At 45.6% G+C, this 20,280-nt stretch overlaps 1 protein-coding gene across 1 annotated transcript; it reads left to right on the top strand.

Moving 5' to 3' along the window:
• Positions 1–15,857: 15,857 nt before the first annotated feature.
• Positions 15,858–19,484, top strand: LOC311582558 (protein arginine N-methyltransferase 9-like). The gene is made up of 2 exons (XM_084755730.1): positions 15,858–16,204; positions 19,342–19,484. The coding sequence occupies exons 1-2, from the start codon at positions 16,013–16,015 to the stop codon at positions 19,477–19,479; spliced, it is 330 nt and encodes a 109-aa protein (XP_084611856.1). The 5' UTR covers positions 15,858–16,012; the 3' UTR covers positions 19,480–19,484.
• Positions 19,485–20,280: the final 796 nt, after the last annotated feature.

Here is a 20,280-nt window from a genome sequence, read left to right as displayed (position 1 = left end):
GAGCCATTATGTGGCCAGAGGACAGGTTAACCCCCCCCAACGTGTGCAGCACTGAATTATTATCACCATTCAATAAAAAGGTGATGCTTGCACAGGATGTAAATATACTTAACTGCGCTGAACTGCATACCTACAAATCATTAGAGGTGGTACACTTTGTTACGTTTATCTTATAAACATAAAGAAAAGTATAGTGAGGGGAGATTGAGGGACCGCCCCCCACCTCTCCTCCCTACACATAACTACTGTTAGCAATCCTCATTACATCTGTATTTCTTCACCAAATACTAATTAGAGTTTGTGACCTCAGCTTGAGAAAGACTGTGCTGAAAGCATAATGCTGGGCTAAGTGTTATTTCAAGGCACTGTTCCCCAGTCTCTGGACCTCCAGGATTGCAGAGGCGGCACCATGAAACATGCAGCGCTGCTGTTCTTGCTGCCAGAAGTGCCTGACGACCTAGGACTTGAGAGACACTGTGTGAGTTCTCAATGGCAACAGTGAGCCAAGCAAGCATGGCTCCCACCTTCATGGGCCAATAACCTTCAACATACAAAAAAGAGCAGTCAAGCAACCTCGAGTATAAGTGTAAGTGAAAGCCAGATGGTGGTGGCATACGCTTTGATCCCGGAACTCAGGAGGCAGAGGCAGGCAGATCTCCTGAGTTTGACGCCAGCCTGGTCTCCAGAGCAAGTCCCGGGACAATCAGGGCTACACAGAGAAACCCTGTCTCGAATTAAAAATTTTTTTAAAAAATAAATAAATAAATAAACTGAGCAAATGTTAAGTGAAACTCCGAGTAGAGCTGAGAGACTGAATATGGTGCTACGGAGGGGACTTTGTGCTATGCAGAGACATCAGTGATTATGTGACAGATCGGTCAGCCTCAGGAGGCCTGTAGGATTGCAGTTAGCGGCCGAATTGCAGATGTTACGTGGAGACAAACACTCACACGGAGGAGTCAGCTTTGGAAAGGGCCTTGTGGCTGGAGCACTGTAGGCTGAGGAGGGACTCAAGAGCGAGTGGCACAAGGGGGCAGCACAGCCCATGTGCTTTGCATCAGGCTTGTTGCTTTCCAGAAGAAGTGGAGCGTGGGTTTCAAGCTGCCCTGATTGTTTCTAGCAATCTAGAGTGCTTTTTCCACAACTCCCAGACATCACAGCTTCAGAGAGCTTGGGACCCTGAAAACAATGAAGCCAGCACATACTAAGGACATGAAGCAGGCAAAGCACCATAGCACCACAAAGTCCCTAGCTGGTTGGAAGTACCATCTGGTACACTTGAACCAGGAGGAACAAGCTGCCCCATGGGTAAACAGCACACTGCTGCTTGCTCTACCAGCCTGGTAGCCTGGCAGCCTGGCTTAAAAAGTGACCGCTCCTAAGGAAGCTGATGGGTGGGGTGGAGAAACGAGCTGGGTGAAGGGAGCCAGACTTTCTCACCCCACCCACACTTAAATTCATATCCTCTGAAAAAAAAAATCTGGTACTCCTGACCTGTTCAAATTTGAATATACAAGAACCTGGCAGAAGGAGATGTAGGTCAAGGCGCACACACTAGCACCTTCCCTCCCCAGGCGGAGGCCCCTGTCATTAGAATAGGTATGGCTCCTCCACCCATGCCGGGCTTTGAGAAAGACTAGGAAGGTAGGAGAGGGCACTCGCTAGGCAGGTCATAAAACTGTCTGAACAATAAATCAGCAATCATTCCTCCGATGCCCACAGACACCCCCCTGCCCCAGGCAAATGCTGCCCTCTTTCCTGTGACACAGGAATGAACTAGCCTAAGAGGTGACCTTGGAGTTTGTTTGTCCAGATATTACTAACAGCAGGGATTTCTAACAATGGGCATATAACTAAGGTTATATGCATATGCTCGTCAGAAAGGAAAAAGAAGGCGTCTGCAAAGAATGCGTTCCCCAGCACCAAAGTGCCCCTGGTATGACCTAGAGAGGTTTCCGTAGCGAGACCTTCAAATGGGCAAATTACCACACCCTGGAAGTCAACCTCCAGCAATTGAAGGCATGTTCTGAGAGCCACTTGGCACTTCCGGGAAACAGAAAACAGAAAAAGAATAAGCACTTGTACTCTCGGCCTTCGGTCACGCGAAGAGGATTAACTTCAGATCTGCACTTTGTCTAGTGGAACAGTGTTTTTAGTGTGTATACTTAAGAGGAGAAACACATGAGGGAAGAGGAGGCAGAAAAGGGAGGAAAGACAGAAGGAGGTGGCTGCCACCACCTAACATTTGAAAAGCCCTAAACCAACCTGCACCCACCAACACTCACAAGGATCCAATGGAATTCCCACTCCTTGCTCTCAGCGGGGGATGCTGGCATTTGCTGTGCGCTCCACGCATTTCCACTTCCCAACAGCAACCTGGTTTCCACCCGGTATCTATTTTCTCAGACACCGTGCCCGCCTCCAGCTGGAGATCTAAATAGCTCTCTGGAGACTCTTTTGCTGTGAGTCTTGCTCTGAGTTGTGCCACAGCCAGGCTCTGGGAGTGTGACCTAACCTGAGCGAACCAGCCCTGCATTCCCAAGACTTTGACTTCTGAACCTAATACAAGCCTGGCAGAGAGGCAAAGTTCGTGTACTCCAGCCAAGCGTGTTGAAAAAGAAAGCCCTAGCCGGGCGGTGGTGGCAAACGCCTTCAATCCCAGCACTCGGGAGGCAGAGACAGGTGGATCACTGTGAGATCGAGGCTAGCGTGGTCTACAAAGCGAGTCCAGGATAGTCAAGGCTACACAGAGACACCCTGTCTCGAAAAACCAAAAAAAAAAAAAAAAAAAAAAAAAAAAGAAAGATAAGATGGGCTGGAGTGGTTGGGAGCACTGACTGTTCTTCCAGAGGACCCTGGTTCAATTTCCAGCACCCACATGGCAGCTCACAACTGTCTGTAACTCCAAAATCTGACACCTGTAGACATACAATGCACATAAAATAAAAATAAATTAATTTTAAAAAAAGAAGAAAGAAAAGAAAAGACAAGAAAAAGAAAGACCTGCTTCTTCCCGGGCTGCCTCCTCCAGGCAGGCTCCGCTCCAAAAGCTTCCTTAGCCCCTCACAAACTGAATAAAAACGGTCTTTCTGCTTTAGTGACCAGAATCTATGTCTTTGTTTGTTTTTTGTTTTGTGACAGAGATCCACCTGTCACTGCCTCCTGAGTGCTGAGATTAAAGGCGTGCACCCCATGCCTGGCCTCAAAATCTGTGGCTTTTACCTTGCAACTGAAGTATATCAATAGATATACTTTAGGGAAATAGTATACTTCAGGGAAAACTTAAGGCATTTTCAATTGGTTATCTTGCTATAAACATAGCAAAACGGAGCGATATTCTATCTGTATTGTGAGAGGAGCCCCTCGGGACCTATGGGTATGACACAGAAACCAGGACCCAGCTGTCACTCACCATGATCACTCACTCTAAGCAGCCAGATCGTCCTTCCCTTCTGCCTAGAGTTCGGCTGCTTTATTCCTAGTATTCTTTTTTGTTTTTTAACATAAATTTTATTAATTTATTCATATTACATCTCAATGGTTATCCCATCCCTTGTATCCTCCCATTTCTCCCTCCCTCCCATTTTCCTCTCATTCCCCTCCCCTATGACTGTGACTGAGGGGACCTCCTCCCCCTGAATATGCTCATAGGGTGTCAAGTCTCTTCTTGGCAGCCTGCTATTCTTCTTCTGAGTGCCACCAGGCCTCCCCATCCAGGGGGACATTCCTAGTATTTTTTTTATCATTCCCCTGTAGAGTTTTCATTTTTAAACGAAATGTCACCATAATGGTCATAACCAAAAGATTTGGGGGCTGGAGAGATGGCTTAGCAGTTAAAAAACACTGGCTGCTCTTCCAGAGGAACAAAGTTTGAGCCTCAGGGCCCACGTGGTGGCTCACAGCCTCCTGTAACTCCTGACCCAGGGCATCCAACTCCCTCCTCTGAACCCCAAGGGGCACTGCATACATGTGTTGGTGTAACAGACATATATGTAGGCAAACACTCATACATATAAACATAAATAAAATAAGCTTGGATGAGTTGGCTAGGCCCCTAGTCTGAATTTCCAACTTGTCCAGTAGCATTTGAGACAGGTGGACAGTGAACAGAGTTCGTGGACAGGGATGACCGGAAACATAACCAAGAATGAGTGACTCACCTCTGTATGTCCACCCTTCCAAGAACCAATGAGAACACCGCACGCTTCCAAGAACAGCATGAAGGCCACACACAGTGTCACATGCCTCCAATCCCAGCACTCCAGGGGTAGATGTAGGGTCAGGATTTTAATGCCAACCTCACCTATATAGCAAGGTCAGGCCAGCCTGAGCTACAGGAAACCCCGTCTCAAAGATTCCAAAACAAGGGGCTGGAGAGATGGGCCAGCAATTATGAGCAATTGCTGCTCTCACACAGGACCTAAGTTGATTGCCAGCACCCACATCAGGTGGTTCACCAGTGTTTTTTGTTGTTATTGTTGTTGTTTTGTTTTTTTTTTCCCCTGAGACAGGGTTTCTCTGTGTAGACCAGGCTGGCCTCGAACTCACAGCAATCCGCCTGCCTCTGCCTCCCGAGTGTTGGGATTAAAGGTGTGAGCCACCATGCCCAGCTGGTTCGCCAGTGTTGAGGCCTGCTCTTTGTTACACAGCTGAAGCCATTTTCTACCCATCTTTGTTCATAAGGTGAAGTTAAGTTCAACATTTTTCAACTCTGCTTCCTAGAAAGAGTTATTCATAACTGATACTAACAGACCTGCCAGAGGGTCAAAGCTAACCTTGTATTTTACTGTGACTTAATGGTGTCATAGTTTATGCTCTGTGATCTCCACACGTGGCTACACTCCACTTACACTCTCTGTTATCTCTGTACTTGGCTGTACTCTTTAAAAAAAAAAAAAGATTTATTTATTCATGCATTTTATGTATGAGTACTCTGTCTGTCTTCATGAACACCAGAAAAGTTGATCAGATCCTATTGCAGATGGTTATGAGCCACCATGTGCTTGCTGGGAATTGAACTCAGGACCTCTGGAAGAGCAATCAAGTGCTCTTAACCACTGAGCCATCTCTCTAGCCCTAACCTGCTCTTGACATAGCAGTTCCAGGCCAGTCAGGGCCCTTGTCTCAATGATGATGATAATGATAATGACGATGATGACAATAAAATAAATCACTTAAAATTCAAAACAAACAAAAATTGGAAATAGTCTAAATGTGTAACAGTAGGAAACTAAAAAATTATGTTATAGCTAGATTGCTTTGTTTGTTTGTTTGATTGGTTGGTTTTTCAAGACAGGGTTTCTCTGTGTAGCCCTGGCTGTCCTAGGCTCACTTTGTAGACCAGGCTGGCCTTGAACTCACAGTGATCCCCCTGCCTCTGCCTCCAAGTGCTGGGATTAAAGGTGTGCGCCACCACACCTGCTTGACACCTGCTTGACGATCATTCTTACACATCATACTTTGCAAATAGGAAGAAGATTCCTCATGTGCTGTCAGGGGTTTAGGTCCTTTAGTCTTTGCCAGGTCAGGAGGCTGGGCTGAGCCGTATTTTGGAGTTTCCCAGGAGCTTCTTATCAGTTCTAACATGCTTGCAAGAGCAAGATAGAAAGGGCTTGTCACAGCCAGGCAGTGGTGGCGCACACCTTTAATCCCAGCAGTTGGGAGGCAGAGGGAGGAGGATCTGTGAGTTCGAGGCCAGCCTTGTCTACAAAGTGAGTTTGAGGACAGCCAAGGCTAACACAGAGAAAGCCTGTCTCAAAACCCCCACCAGCCCAGAAGAAGAAGGAGGAGGAGGAGAGAGAAGAAGCTAGAATGGGGGGTATGCTTGTCCCCCTAGTTACTTCGGGGGCTGGAGCAAGAGGATTGCTTGAGGCTAAGAAACTTGGGAAGACACCTATCTCAACCTCTCTTAAAAAGCAATCTGAGTGGAAAAAATCTTCTTTGGTTTTTGTTGTTATTGTTTTTATGTATGTATGTATGTATGTATGTATCTATCTATCTATCCATTTACTTATTTTTGGGTTTTTCGAGACAGGGTTTCTCTGTGCAGCCCTGGTTTTCCTGGCCTTGAACTCACAGCAATCTGCCTGCCCCTGCCTGCCCCTGCCTGCCCCTGCCTGCCCCTGCCTCCCAAGCGCTGGGATTAAAGGCGTTTGCAGCCAATGCCCTACTGTCTTCTTTGTTCCTGAAAGCACAGACATTTCCTGAACTACCAGCTCATGTTTTCTAAAGAAGTTAAACAAGCAGAATACAAAGCTACCAACGAGGGGAACGAACTGCAAAGCTGCTCAAACCACCTGGCAAACAGGGCTGTCGGTCTCGTGTTTTGTTTTTGTTTTGTTTGTGCGTTTGTTTGTTTTTGCCCAAATCTAGTGACCAATGTGAACAGCCGAAGGGTTCAGGAACACAACAAACCAGATCATCCTCATCTGCAGCCCAAGACTGTGTTTCATCCATCCACTTAGATTTGACATAAGGCAAGGAGGTGAAATACCCACACATTGATAACAGGAGCCTGACATTTATAGGACTTCGGTTGCGAAGGTAGAAGTGTGTTAGAATGCAGCCACATTGCCTGTTTGTAAATTCAACAGAATTAACTGAAAAAAGACCAGACACCAGACAGCTCAAGATTCTCCTGTGTGTGCCATGTCCTGGTGCTCTCGAGTTTTTCAGCTGCTTTGGTGTTCTTTCAGAACAAGACCAGGGTGGAACAGAAGAGGAAAGTGGAAATAACCAACCTAAAAAATGAATATCTAAAATTTAGGAGATTAAGACCACCTGGACCACATAGCCACGCCTCCTCCCCCAACCTAATCACTCTCGTAAAAAAAAAAAAAAAAAAAAAAAAAAAAAGATTCTTACCAGAATTTAGTTGATCTCCAAAGATGTGCATATTTATCACATTAAAAACCTGACTGTTAATGACATCTAAATTCAAACAAACACCTATATGAATAAGAGTACAAATAAAAAGAAAATCATTTGTTACTAAATATTCTGTCAAGGCTAAGGTGGAACTTCTCCCCCACCTCCACCCCCCATTTTTCCAAACAGGGCCTTTTCTCTGTGTGGCCTTGGTTGTCCTGAACTCGCTTTGTAGACCGGGCTGGCCTCGGACTCACAGTGATCCGATCTGCCTGCCTCTGCCTCCCAAGTGCTGGGATTAAAGGTGTGCACCAGGACCTGGAGCTTCTTTCTTTCTTTCTTTCTTTTTTTTTTTTTTAAATTATTTATTTATTATTATGTATACAGAGCTCTGCCTGCATGTACACTTGCAGGCCAGAAGAGTATCAGATCACATCATAGATGGTTGTGAGCCACCATGTGGTTTCTGGGAATTGAACTCATGACCTCTGGAAGAGCAATCAGTGCTCTTAACCGCTGAGCCATCTCTCCAGCCCCTGGAGCTCCTTTCTTAACATACACTACAGAGCTCTCCTTCTCATTGGAGCACACACCCACCCACATAGAGGGGGCAGGGGGAGGGAGGGGAAAGGAGGGGACGGGAGGGAGAGGGAGGGGGAGTCTTTCAGTTCAAGGCCGACCTGGTCTCCAAGAAGTTTCAGGACAGCCAGGTCTATAGAGAGACCCTGCCCACAAACAAACAAACAAAACCCAAACAATGGGCACTTGTTTGTCAACACATGGACCTCCAAACTACTCAAATAATTAACTCTGTACATGCCGAACAGCCTACAGAGAGCCGCTGGGCACCTCCTGAAAATGTCATGGGCTCAACCAAGGAGGGACGGCTGCTGGTTTATTGTCACTGTAGGAAACAGTGGATTGGCGGGCACCTCCCTTCGGACTTTGGAGGTCAGCCCCTGTCCCTGCTCCCCAGGGCTGCCTCGGTCTGCTGGTCTCTTCTGGTCTTTGGCCCCTCCCATCTGCTGCCTGTCTTTCCATTACTTTGGTGTCACTTGGTCAGATCCAGGAAACCTTGGAATGAAACGTCCGGCAGGGCAGGAGATTGTCCTAGTCACTTTCCTCAGTTGTCTCCGGTGGAACCTGCTGTCCTTTCAGTTGACTGGACAGTAGGCAGGGGTACCACCCTTTCTTGGGCCCCTAAATTCTAAGCACGTGACCTTGGATTCTCTTCTTCCTCTTTGCAGCAGGTTGGACCTTTATTTCCTTTTTTGATAACCATGAATGCTCTAACTGCCAGCCTGCACAAAACAAGACCCTCTCCATTACCTCTTTCAAAACAAAATAAAAACAAATGCGGTCCTTATTTTTTTTTTTAAAAAAAAAAGCTTTCAGTTGCATCTTTGAGTTTAATTTTTGTTGTTAATTCTCTTTTTCTTTCTTTCTTTTTTTTGTTTTTGTTTTTGTTTTGTTTTGTTTTGTTTTCAAGACAGGGTTTCTCTGTGCAGCCCTAGCTCTCCTAGACTCTCTTTGTAGACCAGGCTGATCTCGAACTCACAGTGATGCTCCTGCCTCTGCCTCCTGAGTGCTGGGATTAAATGTGTGTGCCACCACACCTGGCTGTTGTTAATTTTCAAGACAGGGTTTCTCTGTGTAGCCCTGGCTGTCCTGGAACTTGCTTTGTTGACCAGGCTGGCCTTGAACTCACAAAGATCAGCCTGCCTCTGTCTCCCAAGTGCTGGGATTAAAGGTGTATCCCACTACTGCCAGGCTTAACATATTCATTTGGTAGGTTTTGGTTTTTGAGACAGGGTTTCTCTGTGTAGCCTTGGCTGTCTTGGAATCACTTTGTAGACTGGGCTAACCTCAAACTCACAGAGATAGCCTGCTTCTGCCTCCCAGAGTTCTGGGATTATAGACATGAGCCACCGCACCTGGCTATTAACATTTTTAAACACTTATTTATTCATTTCTTTACTTGTGGGGTAGACTATGTCAATGTACAAGCGTGGGGGTCAGAAACAAAGTACAGGAGTTCTTTCTCTCCTTTCACTCTGTGGGTCCCAAGTATTGAAATCCAGTCATCAGCCTTTGTCCACTGAGCCATTTTGCTAGCTCTAAGTGTAACATTTCTCTGAGCAATGCAGTTGTCTGTTCTTGGCTTGCACCCTCACCCAGAAGCAATAATGCTCTTGATCCCATATGTGATAAGGGAGTTTAACCACAGATTCTCAAACCCTGATCTCTGTAGTAAGTCCTACCACGTATCAGAAAGTGTGCCTCTTAGCAAATATGTACGACACAGCAATGAGCGCCCTCTGGTGGGCACTGAGAGATGTTCGGGTTCTTTTCAGGAGTCATAGTGTCAAGGATTTGGTGCGGGTGGAGTACAGGGATGGTAATTATCCTACAGTTTGCAGAACACTTCTATACAAAGTGCCAATGGTACAAGAGTACCAGAAGCCCCAGACGTGGTGGCACATGCCTTTAATCCCAGCACTCGGGAGGCAGAGGCAGGTGGATCACTGTGAGTTCGAGGCCAGCCTGATCTAGAAAGTGAGTCTAGGACAGCAAGGGCTACACAGAGAAACCCTGCCATAAGGAAACCAAAACAACAACAATAACAACAAAATGATGATAATGCAGCTCCACTGGTAGAGTACACACAGAACCCTGCCTTTGACTCCCCTGCACTGGTTAGAAGCCTATGGAGGGACTCAGCACTCGGGAGGTAGATGCAGAGGGACCCGAAGCTCAAGATCACAGTACATTTTAAGTCAGCCAGGAACACATGAGATCCCGTCTCAAAATAAGCAGGCATACTGACACAATGAATTTACTTATTTTTTTATTTTTGTTTTTTCTAGACAGGGTTTCTCTGTGTAGCCTTGGGTGTCTTGGACTCACCAGGCTGGCCCTGAACTCACAGTGATCCACCTGCTTTTGCCTCCTGAGTGCTGGGATTACAGGTGTGTGCCACTTCGCTCTGCTGCCCATGCCTCATGTATTAGTTCATTTTTAAATTGCTTTTATAAAACACCATGAGCAAGGGGATTTGGAGAAGAAAGTTTATTTGGGTTTACTGTTTCAGAGGAGTAAAGTCCATGATGATGAGAGACTGGAGAGATGGCTCAGCGGTTGAGAGCACTGGCTGCTCTTCCAGAGGATCTGGGTTCAATAGCCAGCACCCACATGGCAGCTCACACATGTATGTGACTCCAGTTCCAGGGGACATGACATCCTCACACAGACATGCATGCAGTCAAACACCAATGAACATTAAAAAAAAAAAGTCTGTGGTGATGAAACGGAGGCAGCTGGCAACAGGCATGGTGACTTGCGTAGGAAGTTAAGCAGGAAACAGAGAGAACAATCTTGAATTAACGTAAATTTTAAGCTCTCAGCGCTCACCTCCTGTAGTGTACTCTTGGAGCAAGGCCACACTTCCTAAGCCTCTGCAAACAGCGCCACCCACTGGAGACGCGGCATTTAACTGTCCAGGATTACAGGGGACATCTCATCCAAGCTACTACACCCCAGGAGACAAATAAGAAAATAGACAAACTCTTTATCAGAACAAAGCTGGTTAGCTTCTAGTCCAGTTCTGATGACAGCTCTCTTTCCCATTTGAAATGTCTGTCTGAACATAGGTACGTCTGTCTCGCCTTCCCTATCCACATTCCAACATTGACTTTGAACTTTTCAGCTGGGAGCAGGAGAAATGGCTCAGCGGTTAAGAGGACTGACTGCTCTTCAAGAGGACCTGAGTTCAATTCCTAGCACCCACGTGGTGCCTCATAACCATCTATAATGTATTTATTTATTTTGGTTTTTTTGACACAGGGTTTCTCTGTGTAGCCTTGGCTGTCCTGGACTCACTTTGTAGACCAGGCTGCCCTCAAACTCACAGCAATCCACCTCCCTCTGCTTCCTGAGTGCTGGGATCAAAGGCGTGTGCCACCACTGCCCCACACAACCATCTACAATGTGATCTGATGCCCTCTTCTGGCATGCAGGTGTACATGCAGGCAGAGCACTGTATACATAATAAATAAATAAATAAATTAATTAATAAATATTTTGTAAAAAAGAACTACTCAGCTGGCTTAATTTCTTTGTTTACCTTGTGTGGTTCATTGAAAAACTGACCAGAATATGGTGAAAGACAACCACATTAATCCAGCCTTAGTGTCAGCAGTGGAGGCTTTTGTTCTAGACCCTAAAAGAGTGAAAAAGAACATACAATTAAAGAGTTCTTAGAAGCAGTGAAAGGCATATATACATAATATGTATATATTATGTAAACAATGTTGTGTTATATATGATGATATATAATGTGTAATATTGTATTATATACAACAACTAATAATACATATAATATATACATTTTATATTATAATACATACATATGGTATATATTATAACATAATATACATATACACATGCACATATACATACACATTACACATATGGTATGTATATATTGGTGTCACTGGGGATTGAACCTGGGGACTTATGTATACTAAGGAAGCACTCATAATTGCACTTCAAATCTGCAGCAGAATAGTACAACTACATTAAAAGTTACCTTGCAGCCAGGTGTGGTGGCGCACGCCTTTAATCCCAGCACAGACAGAGACAGGTGTATCTCAGTGAATTTGAGGCCAGCCTGGTCTACAAAGTGAGTTCTAGGACAGCCAAGGCTACCCAGAGAAAACGTCTAAAACAAAACAAAACAAGACAGAACGGAATAAATGCACAATAGAGTAGTCAAATTTATTTTTTTATTTGGGTTTCTTTTCTTTTTTTCTTTTTTTTGGGGGGAGGGTTTCTTTTCTTTTGAGACAGGGTTTCTCTGTGTAGCCTTGGTTGTCCTGGAACTTTCTCTGCAGACCAGGCTGGCCTGGATCCCAGAGGCCTGTTTTCCTTCACATCCTGAGCACACCACCATGCTCAGCTCCATTGTGGTTTCTTAGATGACCAGGCATTCATTCTACCTTGTTAGTCCTATTTTGGCAAAAGACCTCAGATAGTACCTGCAAACTGTATTATATAAAGATGCACAAATGATCTGTGGTACACTTATTTTACTTATATCTTACTGTAGTGAGAACTGGTAGCCCATGTTATCTGAGTAGTTTAGAAGCAACAGGAAGGCTATCATTTTCCTTTTTGTTGACAACTTTATTTGAAAGGTGATGAGAAAAAGGACCAAACCTGGCCAGCGGTGGTGCTTGTCTTTAATCCCAGCACTCAGGAGGCAGAGGCAGGCAGATCTCTGTGAGTTTGAGGCAGAGGCAGACAGATTGCTGTGAGTTTGAGGCCAGCCTGGTCTACAAAGTGAGTCCAGGAAAGCCAAGGCTACACAGAGAAACCCTGTCTCGAAAAACCAGTGCCCCCCAAAAGAACCAAACCTGGCTTCTTTAATTTTTTTCTGTCCTTCTGTACTGTCTGCCTACTCTCTTCTCCGTCTCCGTCTCTGTCTCTGTCTCTGTCTCTGTGTCTCTGTCTCTGACTCTGTCTCTGTCTCTGTCTCTCTCTCTGTCTCTGTCTCTCTCTCTGTTTTGTTTTGGATTTTTGTTTGTTTTGTTTTTGAGATAGGGTTTCTCTGTGTAGCCTTGGCTGTCCAAGACTTGCTTTGTAGACCAGGCTGACCTGAAACTCAGAGATCCACTTGCCTCTGCCTCCTGAGTGCTGGGATTAAAGACGTGCACCACCACTGCCCAGCTCCATGTTTCTCTTTTAAAAGATTTAGTTTTGTTACTTTTAGCTATGTGGATGTCTGTTCATGGAGACAGAGCCCCAGATCTTCTGTCTTCTTTAGGGTTTTATTGCTGTGTAGAGACACCATGCCCATGGAAACTCTTACAAGGAAAACATTTAATTGGGGCTGGCATACAGTTTAGTTGATTATCCTCATGGTGGGAAGCGTGGCAGCAGCAGGCAGACATGGTGCTGGAGGAGGGGCTGAGAGTTCTGCATCTGGATTCTCGGACACTGCCACACTGAGCAAAGCTTCAGCTTAAGAGACCTCAAAGCCCACAGTGACACACTTCCTCCAACAAGGCCACACCTCCTAGTAGTGCCAAGCATCAAACACATGAGTCAATGGAGCCATTCCTAGTTAAACCAGCACATCCCTAGAGCCAGACTCAGAGGAGTTTGTAAACCATCCGATATGGATTTTGGAAACTGACCTTGTCCACTGAAAGAGGAGTACACTCTCTAAGCCACTGAGCTGTCTCTTTCCAGTCCTGCTCCTCCCACTCTTAGCCAACATTGATGATGATAAAAAATAAAAAAAAGTAACCAGTGTACTTTGTGGGACATATGGAATAAATTCTACGGCTGAGAAAAAGTGGCAGTGGAACATTTCCTGCAGAAAATTAAATTGTTCTTTCCCTGTTTCTGTCATGGAAACGTGTCCTCTCTGAGTACCATTCATGTACTGTAGTTGTTTTAGGTACTTGGATCATGCCATTGGAACCCAGCAGATACAAAAACAAATGTTAAGAAACCTTGCCCATGGAAGGGGAGAGCATGCCCACAAGACAAGATAGTTTGCAAAGTCAAGCAATTCAGGTAAGCAGAGACTCATGTGCTAATAGAATGACGGATCTTCCCTGTATCACTTACTTGTCTTGTTGTCATGGAAACACCTGACCATAAGCACCTTATGGGAGCAGGGGTTCGTTTCTGCATACGGTTTTAGGGAACACGATCTTTTATAGCCAGGGAGGCAGGTGTGATCTCCATGAATTGCCAAGAAGAAGGGCAAGTGGGGCTAGCCTGTGAAACCCCAAGGCCGGACCTCAGTGGCCCAGTTGCTCTCCGGAAGCTTCGCCATCTTCCCAAACAGCACCACTGGCTAGGGACCAAATGTTCAAACAAACACCGCTCGCTGTCTCAGTTTCTTTTCCCATTGCTGTGATAAAAGACTCTGCCAAGGGGCTGGAGAGATGGCTCAGTGGTCAAGAGCGCCGCCTGCTCTTCCAGAGGTCCTGAGTTCAGTTTCCAGCAACCACATGGTGGCTCACAACCATCTATAATGTAATCTGATACCCTCTTTGGCAGATAAAAAGCACTCATATGCAATAAATAAAATAAATAAATCTTAAAAAAACAAAACAAAACAAAACAAAACAAAGACTCTGCCAAAAGCAATGTAAGGGAGAAAGACTGCAGGGAAGCCGGGCGGCAGCAGCATGCAGTAGCTGGTCCTTCCATTGTCCCGGTCAGGAGGCAGGGACTGATGAACACACACTGTGGCTCATTTCCTTTCTCCAGTTACACAGTCCAGGGGCTCAGCTGGAGAACGGCGTTACCCACCGCAGCTGGAGATAACCACCCGCAGACATGACCAAAGGCCAGTCAGTCTCCCAGGTGATTCTGGATTGTTAAGTTGAAAATTAACACTGGCAGCATGGCCCCAGATGTCCCTGGGAAGCAGGACTGAGATGCCCCCCCCTCCTCCTCAGCTTCAGTCTGTCACCTCTGGCTTTTCCATCATGCAAATAATTTCATAAATATTTGGTTGAATGTTTACAGGTGTAATAACTTTTTGAAAATTTCAGATAATTTCAAAATGATTCTAGATAATGGTAACAATGAATTGCATTAACTAGGTATAAGTAAAAATGTTTTTATAACTATCTCATTGCATAGTTAGAACAACCTCATGACTTATGACAGGAAGAGAACATTATTGGTGTTATGCCCAAAATTTGAGACTCCCCGAACAGACCACCCAAGAGCTGAGTCCAAATGTAGTGGCAAAGAAGTCTTTAATGCAGGTTCGAATCCCCGGGCCACCCACCAATGCACTGACACAGCAGATGCAGGGAAGCAGCCTCAACTCTCAGTTGAGAGGGGTTTTTATAGGTTTTAGACACAGAAATGGGTTTTACAGTATATGATTGGATGGCACTTGGGCAGAAAGAGTTAGAGCCTTGGCATTTCATGGTTGGGTAATAGTTGTAGGAGCAAGTTGGCCTATAGAAAAGATTGGTTGAAGTAGTCACAGGGGCATTAGGAACTTTGGCCTGGCTTCTCCTAATTGGTTGTTGCTATGTGCCAGACCACTTGCTGGTCAGTTTGACCAGCAGAGAGTATATTTGGACTTTCCCAAGGTGAGCTGATTGTGTTGCTAGGGAACTTTTTTCTGTCTAGACTACTTTGTGGTTTTTCTGGAATCTGGGTTCAGCCCTTGGCTAAGTTTAACACAAAATGGAGTTTCGTTTTAAAAATGGAGTTTGTCTGATGCTTTCATTTGGGTCTGTCTCAATGTCTTATGGGAGAATTGCTAGATAAAGAGGAAAAGCATGGGCTGGAACAATAAAACCCTTACCCCAAGTCTACTGGTCTTTATGTTCTACTCAGTCCCATTAGGTGTAGAGGCTTTCTCTGTGTTTTTCCATCTTATTAGAGAAATGCTGTATAGTTAAATTCTACATTGCTTAGTTCAGAAAGCACCAAATAAGGAGGATATGAATAGCTTGGAAAGCACACAAGCAAAACTAAAGAGCAGGAGAAACACTTGACTAATGTAACAGGGATTAGGAAATTCGGATTCCGCTGTACCCATCCCAGTGACTTGTGCAACCTTGAAGTAGTTCTCAGAGAGATCGCGTTTATGGAGCGTGATCCAAAGTTCCGCCTCATTGGGTCTTGTGAGAATACTTGACGCTAAGAGACTACACCATGGCCAAATTTAATGAGTTTTTTACTTCGTTTTGCACAAGTACGAGTGGTGCGCTGAGATCCAGAGGCCTGGAGCATCGCGCACGCCTGACGCGAGCAGAGTCTTGAGACTCGCAGCGGCACACTGTACAAGGTGGGAAACCTGGCCGGTCAAAGCAACGTGACAGCGGAGCAGAAGGGGCTTACATCCCATGTACTCCTCGGCGTTAGCAGTGCCGGCGCTTTCCCCGAGAGCGCGCGCGGCTCGCCGGGTGACGTCATCACAGCGCGCCGCCGCCGGTGCGCGCGCAGCTCCGTCCGCTGCTGAGAAGGCGGAGCTCCCCACTCTGTGGAGGTGATCTCCTCCAACCTCTGTGTGTTCTCTTGCTTCCTTGGGTCCTGGGCTTGGAGACTCTTTTCCGGACAAGGGCGTCTTCCTCGTGGGCTTCCGAGCGGAGACTCAGCCATGCCGAACTCGAGGCCCAGGTCCCGCCGGGGAGCAGGGGGTGGTGGCGCAGGTGCGGCCGGCCGGGACCGGCTGGTGGCGCGATCCTTGCAGAGCGCTGAGCACTGTTTGGGCGCCCAGGACTTCGGCACTGCTTATGCCCACTACCTCCTAGTGCTCAGCCTGGCACCAGAGCTCAAAGACGACGTGAAGGTGAGGCCTTCCTTCCCGGTGGCTGCCAAACCCTGCGATCTTGACAGCGACAACAGGGTGGGGTGTGTGTGTGTGTGTGTGTGTGTGTGTGTGTGTGTGTGTGTGTGTGAGAGAGAGAGAGAGAGAGAGAGAGAGAGAGAGAGAGAGAGAGAGAGAGAGAGAGAAACAGAGAGACAGAGACAGAGAGAGACAGAGATAGACTGAGGCTCTCTGCAGCCCCTCTCAATACAGCGATGTTTTAGTAACAAAAGTCAAGAGTTGTCACACACCTCTTTCAAAATTTCTGCCTCACTTAAGATTTCAAAGGCCCCTTAAGTGCGAACGAGGCAGGGTAATTCTTTCTCTCCTTCAGTATCTAATTTAAATTAGCCCTGCGCTGGAGGTTTTGCGTTATCGTGTGCAGAAGGTATACTGTCTTCCTTGGTCTGTCCTCTGCCCACTAGATGTCAGTAGCATTAGGCTTTTGTAACTCGTAGAAATGTCAGGACCTGGTCACAGGGTTGCATATCAGGTATTTCATTACAATTGAAACAGTAGTAAAATTATCATTATGAAGTAGCGATGGATATAATTTGTGGTTGGGGTCCCCACAGCATGAAGAACTGTATTAAAGAGTCACAGCATTAGGAAGGTTGAGAACCACTGCTCTAGACTGTACCCTAAGCCGTGCAGTTAGGATAGTATTGCTCAGAACAGGTGGTATGGAGGGGGCTGGAGGGATGGCTCAGTGGTTAAGAGCACTGACTGCTCTTCCAGAGGTCTTGAGTTCAATTCCCAGCAACCACATGGTGGCTCACAACCATCTAGAATGTGATCTGGTCCCCTCTTCTTGCCTTCAGGGGTACAAGCAGGCAGAGCAATGTATACGTAATAAATAAATAAATAAACAAGTAAGTAAATCTTTAAAAAACAAAAACAGGTGGTATGGAACAGCAGGAGAGTGTCATGTGACCCAGCCTGCCGTTCTGGGAGGGATTGAAAAGGTCAACAGGTCCATCTGGTGTGATCTTTTGCAGGTGGCACAGTTATCTCCGCCCCCCCCCCCCAAAGTGGCAGTTGTTTGGCTTGGAGGATAGACCTGGACAACAGCCTGCCTTAGAATGGCCCTGGATGTGAGGCTCTGGGTTCCAGTCCCAACACAGAAAAAATAATTACGTAAAACTTAGGTGTATGGCCAGAGATGTAGCTCAGTTGGTAGAATTGTGCACAAGGGCTAAACCTAGTGTGGCAAGGATAAGCTGTAATCCCAGCATGTGCGAGGTAGAGGCAGGGGGGCTCAGAAGTTCAGCTACACAATGAGTTTGAGGTTAGCCTGGGTTGTGTGAGCCCTTGTCTTATTTTTAAACAAACAAACAAACAAACAAACAAACGTAATAACCAGCATTCAGTAGGACTTAGTAACTGGTTTGTTTGTTTGTTTTTCTCCAGACAGGGTTTCTCTGTGTAGCCTTGGCTGTCCTAGACTCACTTTGTAGACCAGGCTGGCCTCGAACTCGAAGCGATCCACCTGCCTCTGCCTCCCGAGTGCTGGGATTAAAAGTGTGCGTCACCACGCCTGGCTTCTGGTTTCCTTTTATAGGAAACCAAATTCATATTTCTTTGCAAAAGCCTCAAGCTTCTGTTTGCTTTCTTGATATTCTCTTTGCTACCTACACCCACACTTCAGTCACACTGAGTCACTAAACTTGCATTTAAAAAATTTTAAATTTAGTACATAGCCAGGCAGTAGTGGCACATGCCTTCAATCCCAGCACTCGGGAGGCAGAGGCAGGCCTCTGAGTTTGAGGCCAACCTGGTCTACAGAGTGAGTTCCAGGATAGCGAGGCTACACAGAGAAACTTTGTTTTGAAAAACTAAAAATAAATCAATAAATTTAATATGTAAGCATATTTGCATGTATATGTATGTGTGTATGTATATGTGTGTGTATAATATATGTGTGTACGTGTGTGTGTATGTATATATACACACATTCCACATGTGTGCGTGTATCTAAGACCAAAAGAGGGCATTCGATTTCTTCCTTTTTTTTTTTTTTTTTTTTTTTTTTTGAGACAGGGTTTCTCTGTGTAGCCTTGGCTGTCCTGGACTCACTTTGTAGACCAGGCTGGCCTCGAACTCACAGTGATCCACCTGCCTCTGCCTCCCGAGTGCTGGGATTAAAGGCGTGCGCCACTACCGCCCGGCTCGATTTCCTGGGACTAGAATTATAGGCAGTTGTAAGCAGCTGAGTGCTGGGAACTGAACCTGGGTCCTCTGCAAGGGCAGCAAGCACTGCTCTTACCTGCTGAGCCATCTCCTCAGCCCCTTAGCTGTTGTATTATTTACTCATTTTTCTTGTTACCGGAGTCGAAACTGAGGGCCTTAGGCATCCCAGGAAAGTGCTCAGCTACTGACCAGTGTTCCTAGCTCCCCATTCTACTAACCTATGGAAGAACTGTTGAGCTGTTCGTGTAAGACCTAGGTATCTAGACTATCTACCATGTAAGAAAAGAATCTCCTTCGTTATCCTTATCTTTCTAATAAACTGTTATAATTCAGTTCCAGGTGTTGACTCTTGTGTGTAAAGTTCGTTGACTTGAAGCTGGAATGTGTGAGCCTGCCTTCTTTCCATAGTTCAGTGTCGTGGCAAACCGTTAGAGGGAAATGAGACGGGCTAGGTTGGCAGTGAGGAGGAAGTTGGTGCATTGTACCAAGTGACTGTAACGGTCAGGTTAAGCCGTAACAGTATGGATTGTCAGGAGGTGTTGATTTAAAGATAGTGCAGTTAGGATATGTTTTTTTTTTTTACCAAACTTGGGGGACGCAACACATACATACTCACTCTAGATAGCGACCCCATGACAGACCAAAATATGGATCCCACCAAAGTCCAACTTGGTGAACCAGTGAGTTTTATTGGGGTTACTTACAGGAACAGCAGTGACTTAGAGACAGCTGTATCACCATCACTCACACGTGTGAGCCCGTGGGGCTGTCCTTACTCAAACCACCACATTTGGCAAACTGTACTTACTAAAAATTAGCAATTTAAGGTCATCGTTCCATTTATAGTTCCATTTGTTGGAATCTTCAGCTAGAGTTATGAATTCTTTCTTGTTTACTAATTTGTAATTTTTTTTTTCTTGTTTGTGAAGGAAACTTTTCAGTATACACTTTTCAAGTGGGCTGAAGAGCTTGATGCACTCAGTAGAGTACAAGACTTACTTGGCTGCTATGAGCAGGCCTTGGAGCTGTTTCCTGATGATGAAGTGATTTGCAATAGCATGGGATAGCATCTCTTCAGGTTTGTAGTGACCTCACTACAATGAGGCTTGGTTTTTTTTTTTTTTTTTTTTTACCAGTCCAAAGCGAGTGTAAGTTATACAGTAACTTACTTTGTTTGGTTTTGAGATGGAGGCTTACCACCAGCTCAGTCTGGTCTTTAACCTGTGGGCTTAGGTGATATTTCAGCTGGAGATTACATCTCTGCCCGACTCTGCCTGTGTGTACAGTCCTTTGAATAGGGAAATGTAATATAAGCAACGTGAGTGAGACTCAAAAAGAATATGGGAATGATATGTGAATATGGTATGTAATCTGGCAATTTAAAAATCAGGTTTATTTTTTATGTGCACATGTGGGTACGTGTGTATGGATACCTGTGTTGCGGGTTCATGTGCCAAGATGTGCCTGTGGATGTCAGAGAGAGTTGGTTTTCTCCTTCCATGAGCTAGGTCTTGGGGATTGAACTGAGGTTTTCAGGCTTAGTGACAAGAACCCTTGCCTGCTGAGCCGTCTTGCTGGTCCATGGCAATTTTATAGTATATTATATGAGTCACACCCCTAGTGCTGAGGACGTATTCAAGGGAGAGTTTTCCTTACTGGGCTCAGATCCAGTCCTTGTTTGAAAAGGCATAGCTGTGGTTCATAGGATGCCAGAAAGCTGGTGAATCTCTTCTTTGGAAAATGCTAGAATTTTTCCTTTTGGGGTGCCAGAGAAAGCTTAATGGGGAAGTATAAACTTTGGAGCATACTGTTAAGGAGCTCTCCACTAGGCTAGAGTTCTAGAGTAGCTGCCCATCACTGCATGCTCT

Source organism: Acomys minous (genome assembly GCF_964271855.1).
Source record: "Acomys minous genome assembly, chromosome: 14".
NCBI classification, from domain to species: Eukaryota; Metazoa; Chordata; class Mammalia; order Rodentia; family Muridae; genus Acomys; species Acomys minous.
The sequence above is the reverse complement of the archived record's forward strand: the minus strand, read 5'-3'. Positions and strand labels throughout refer to the sequence as shown.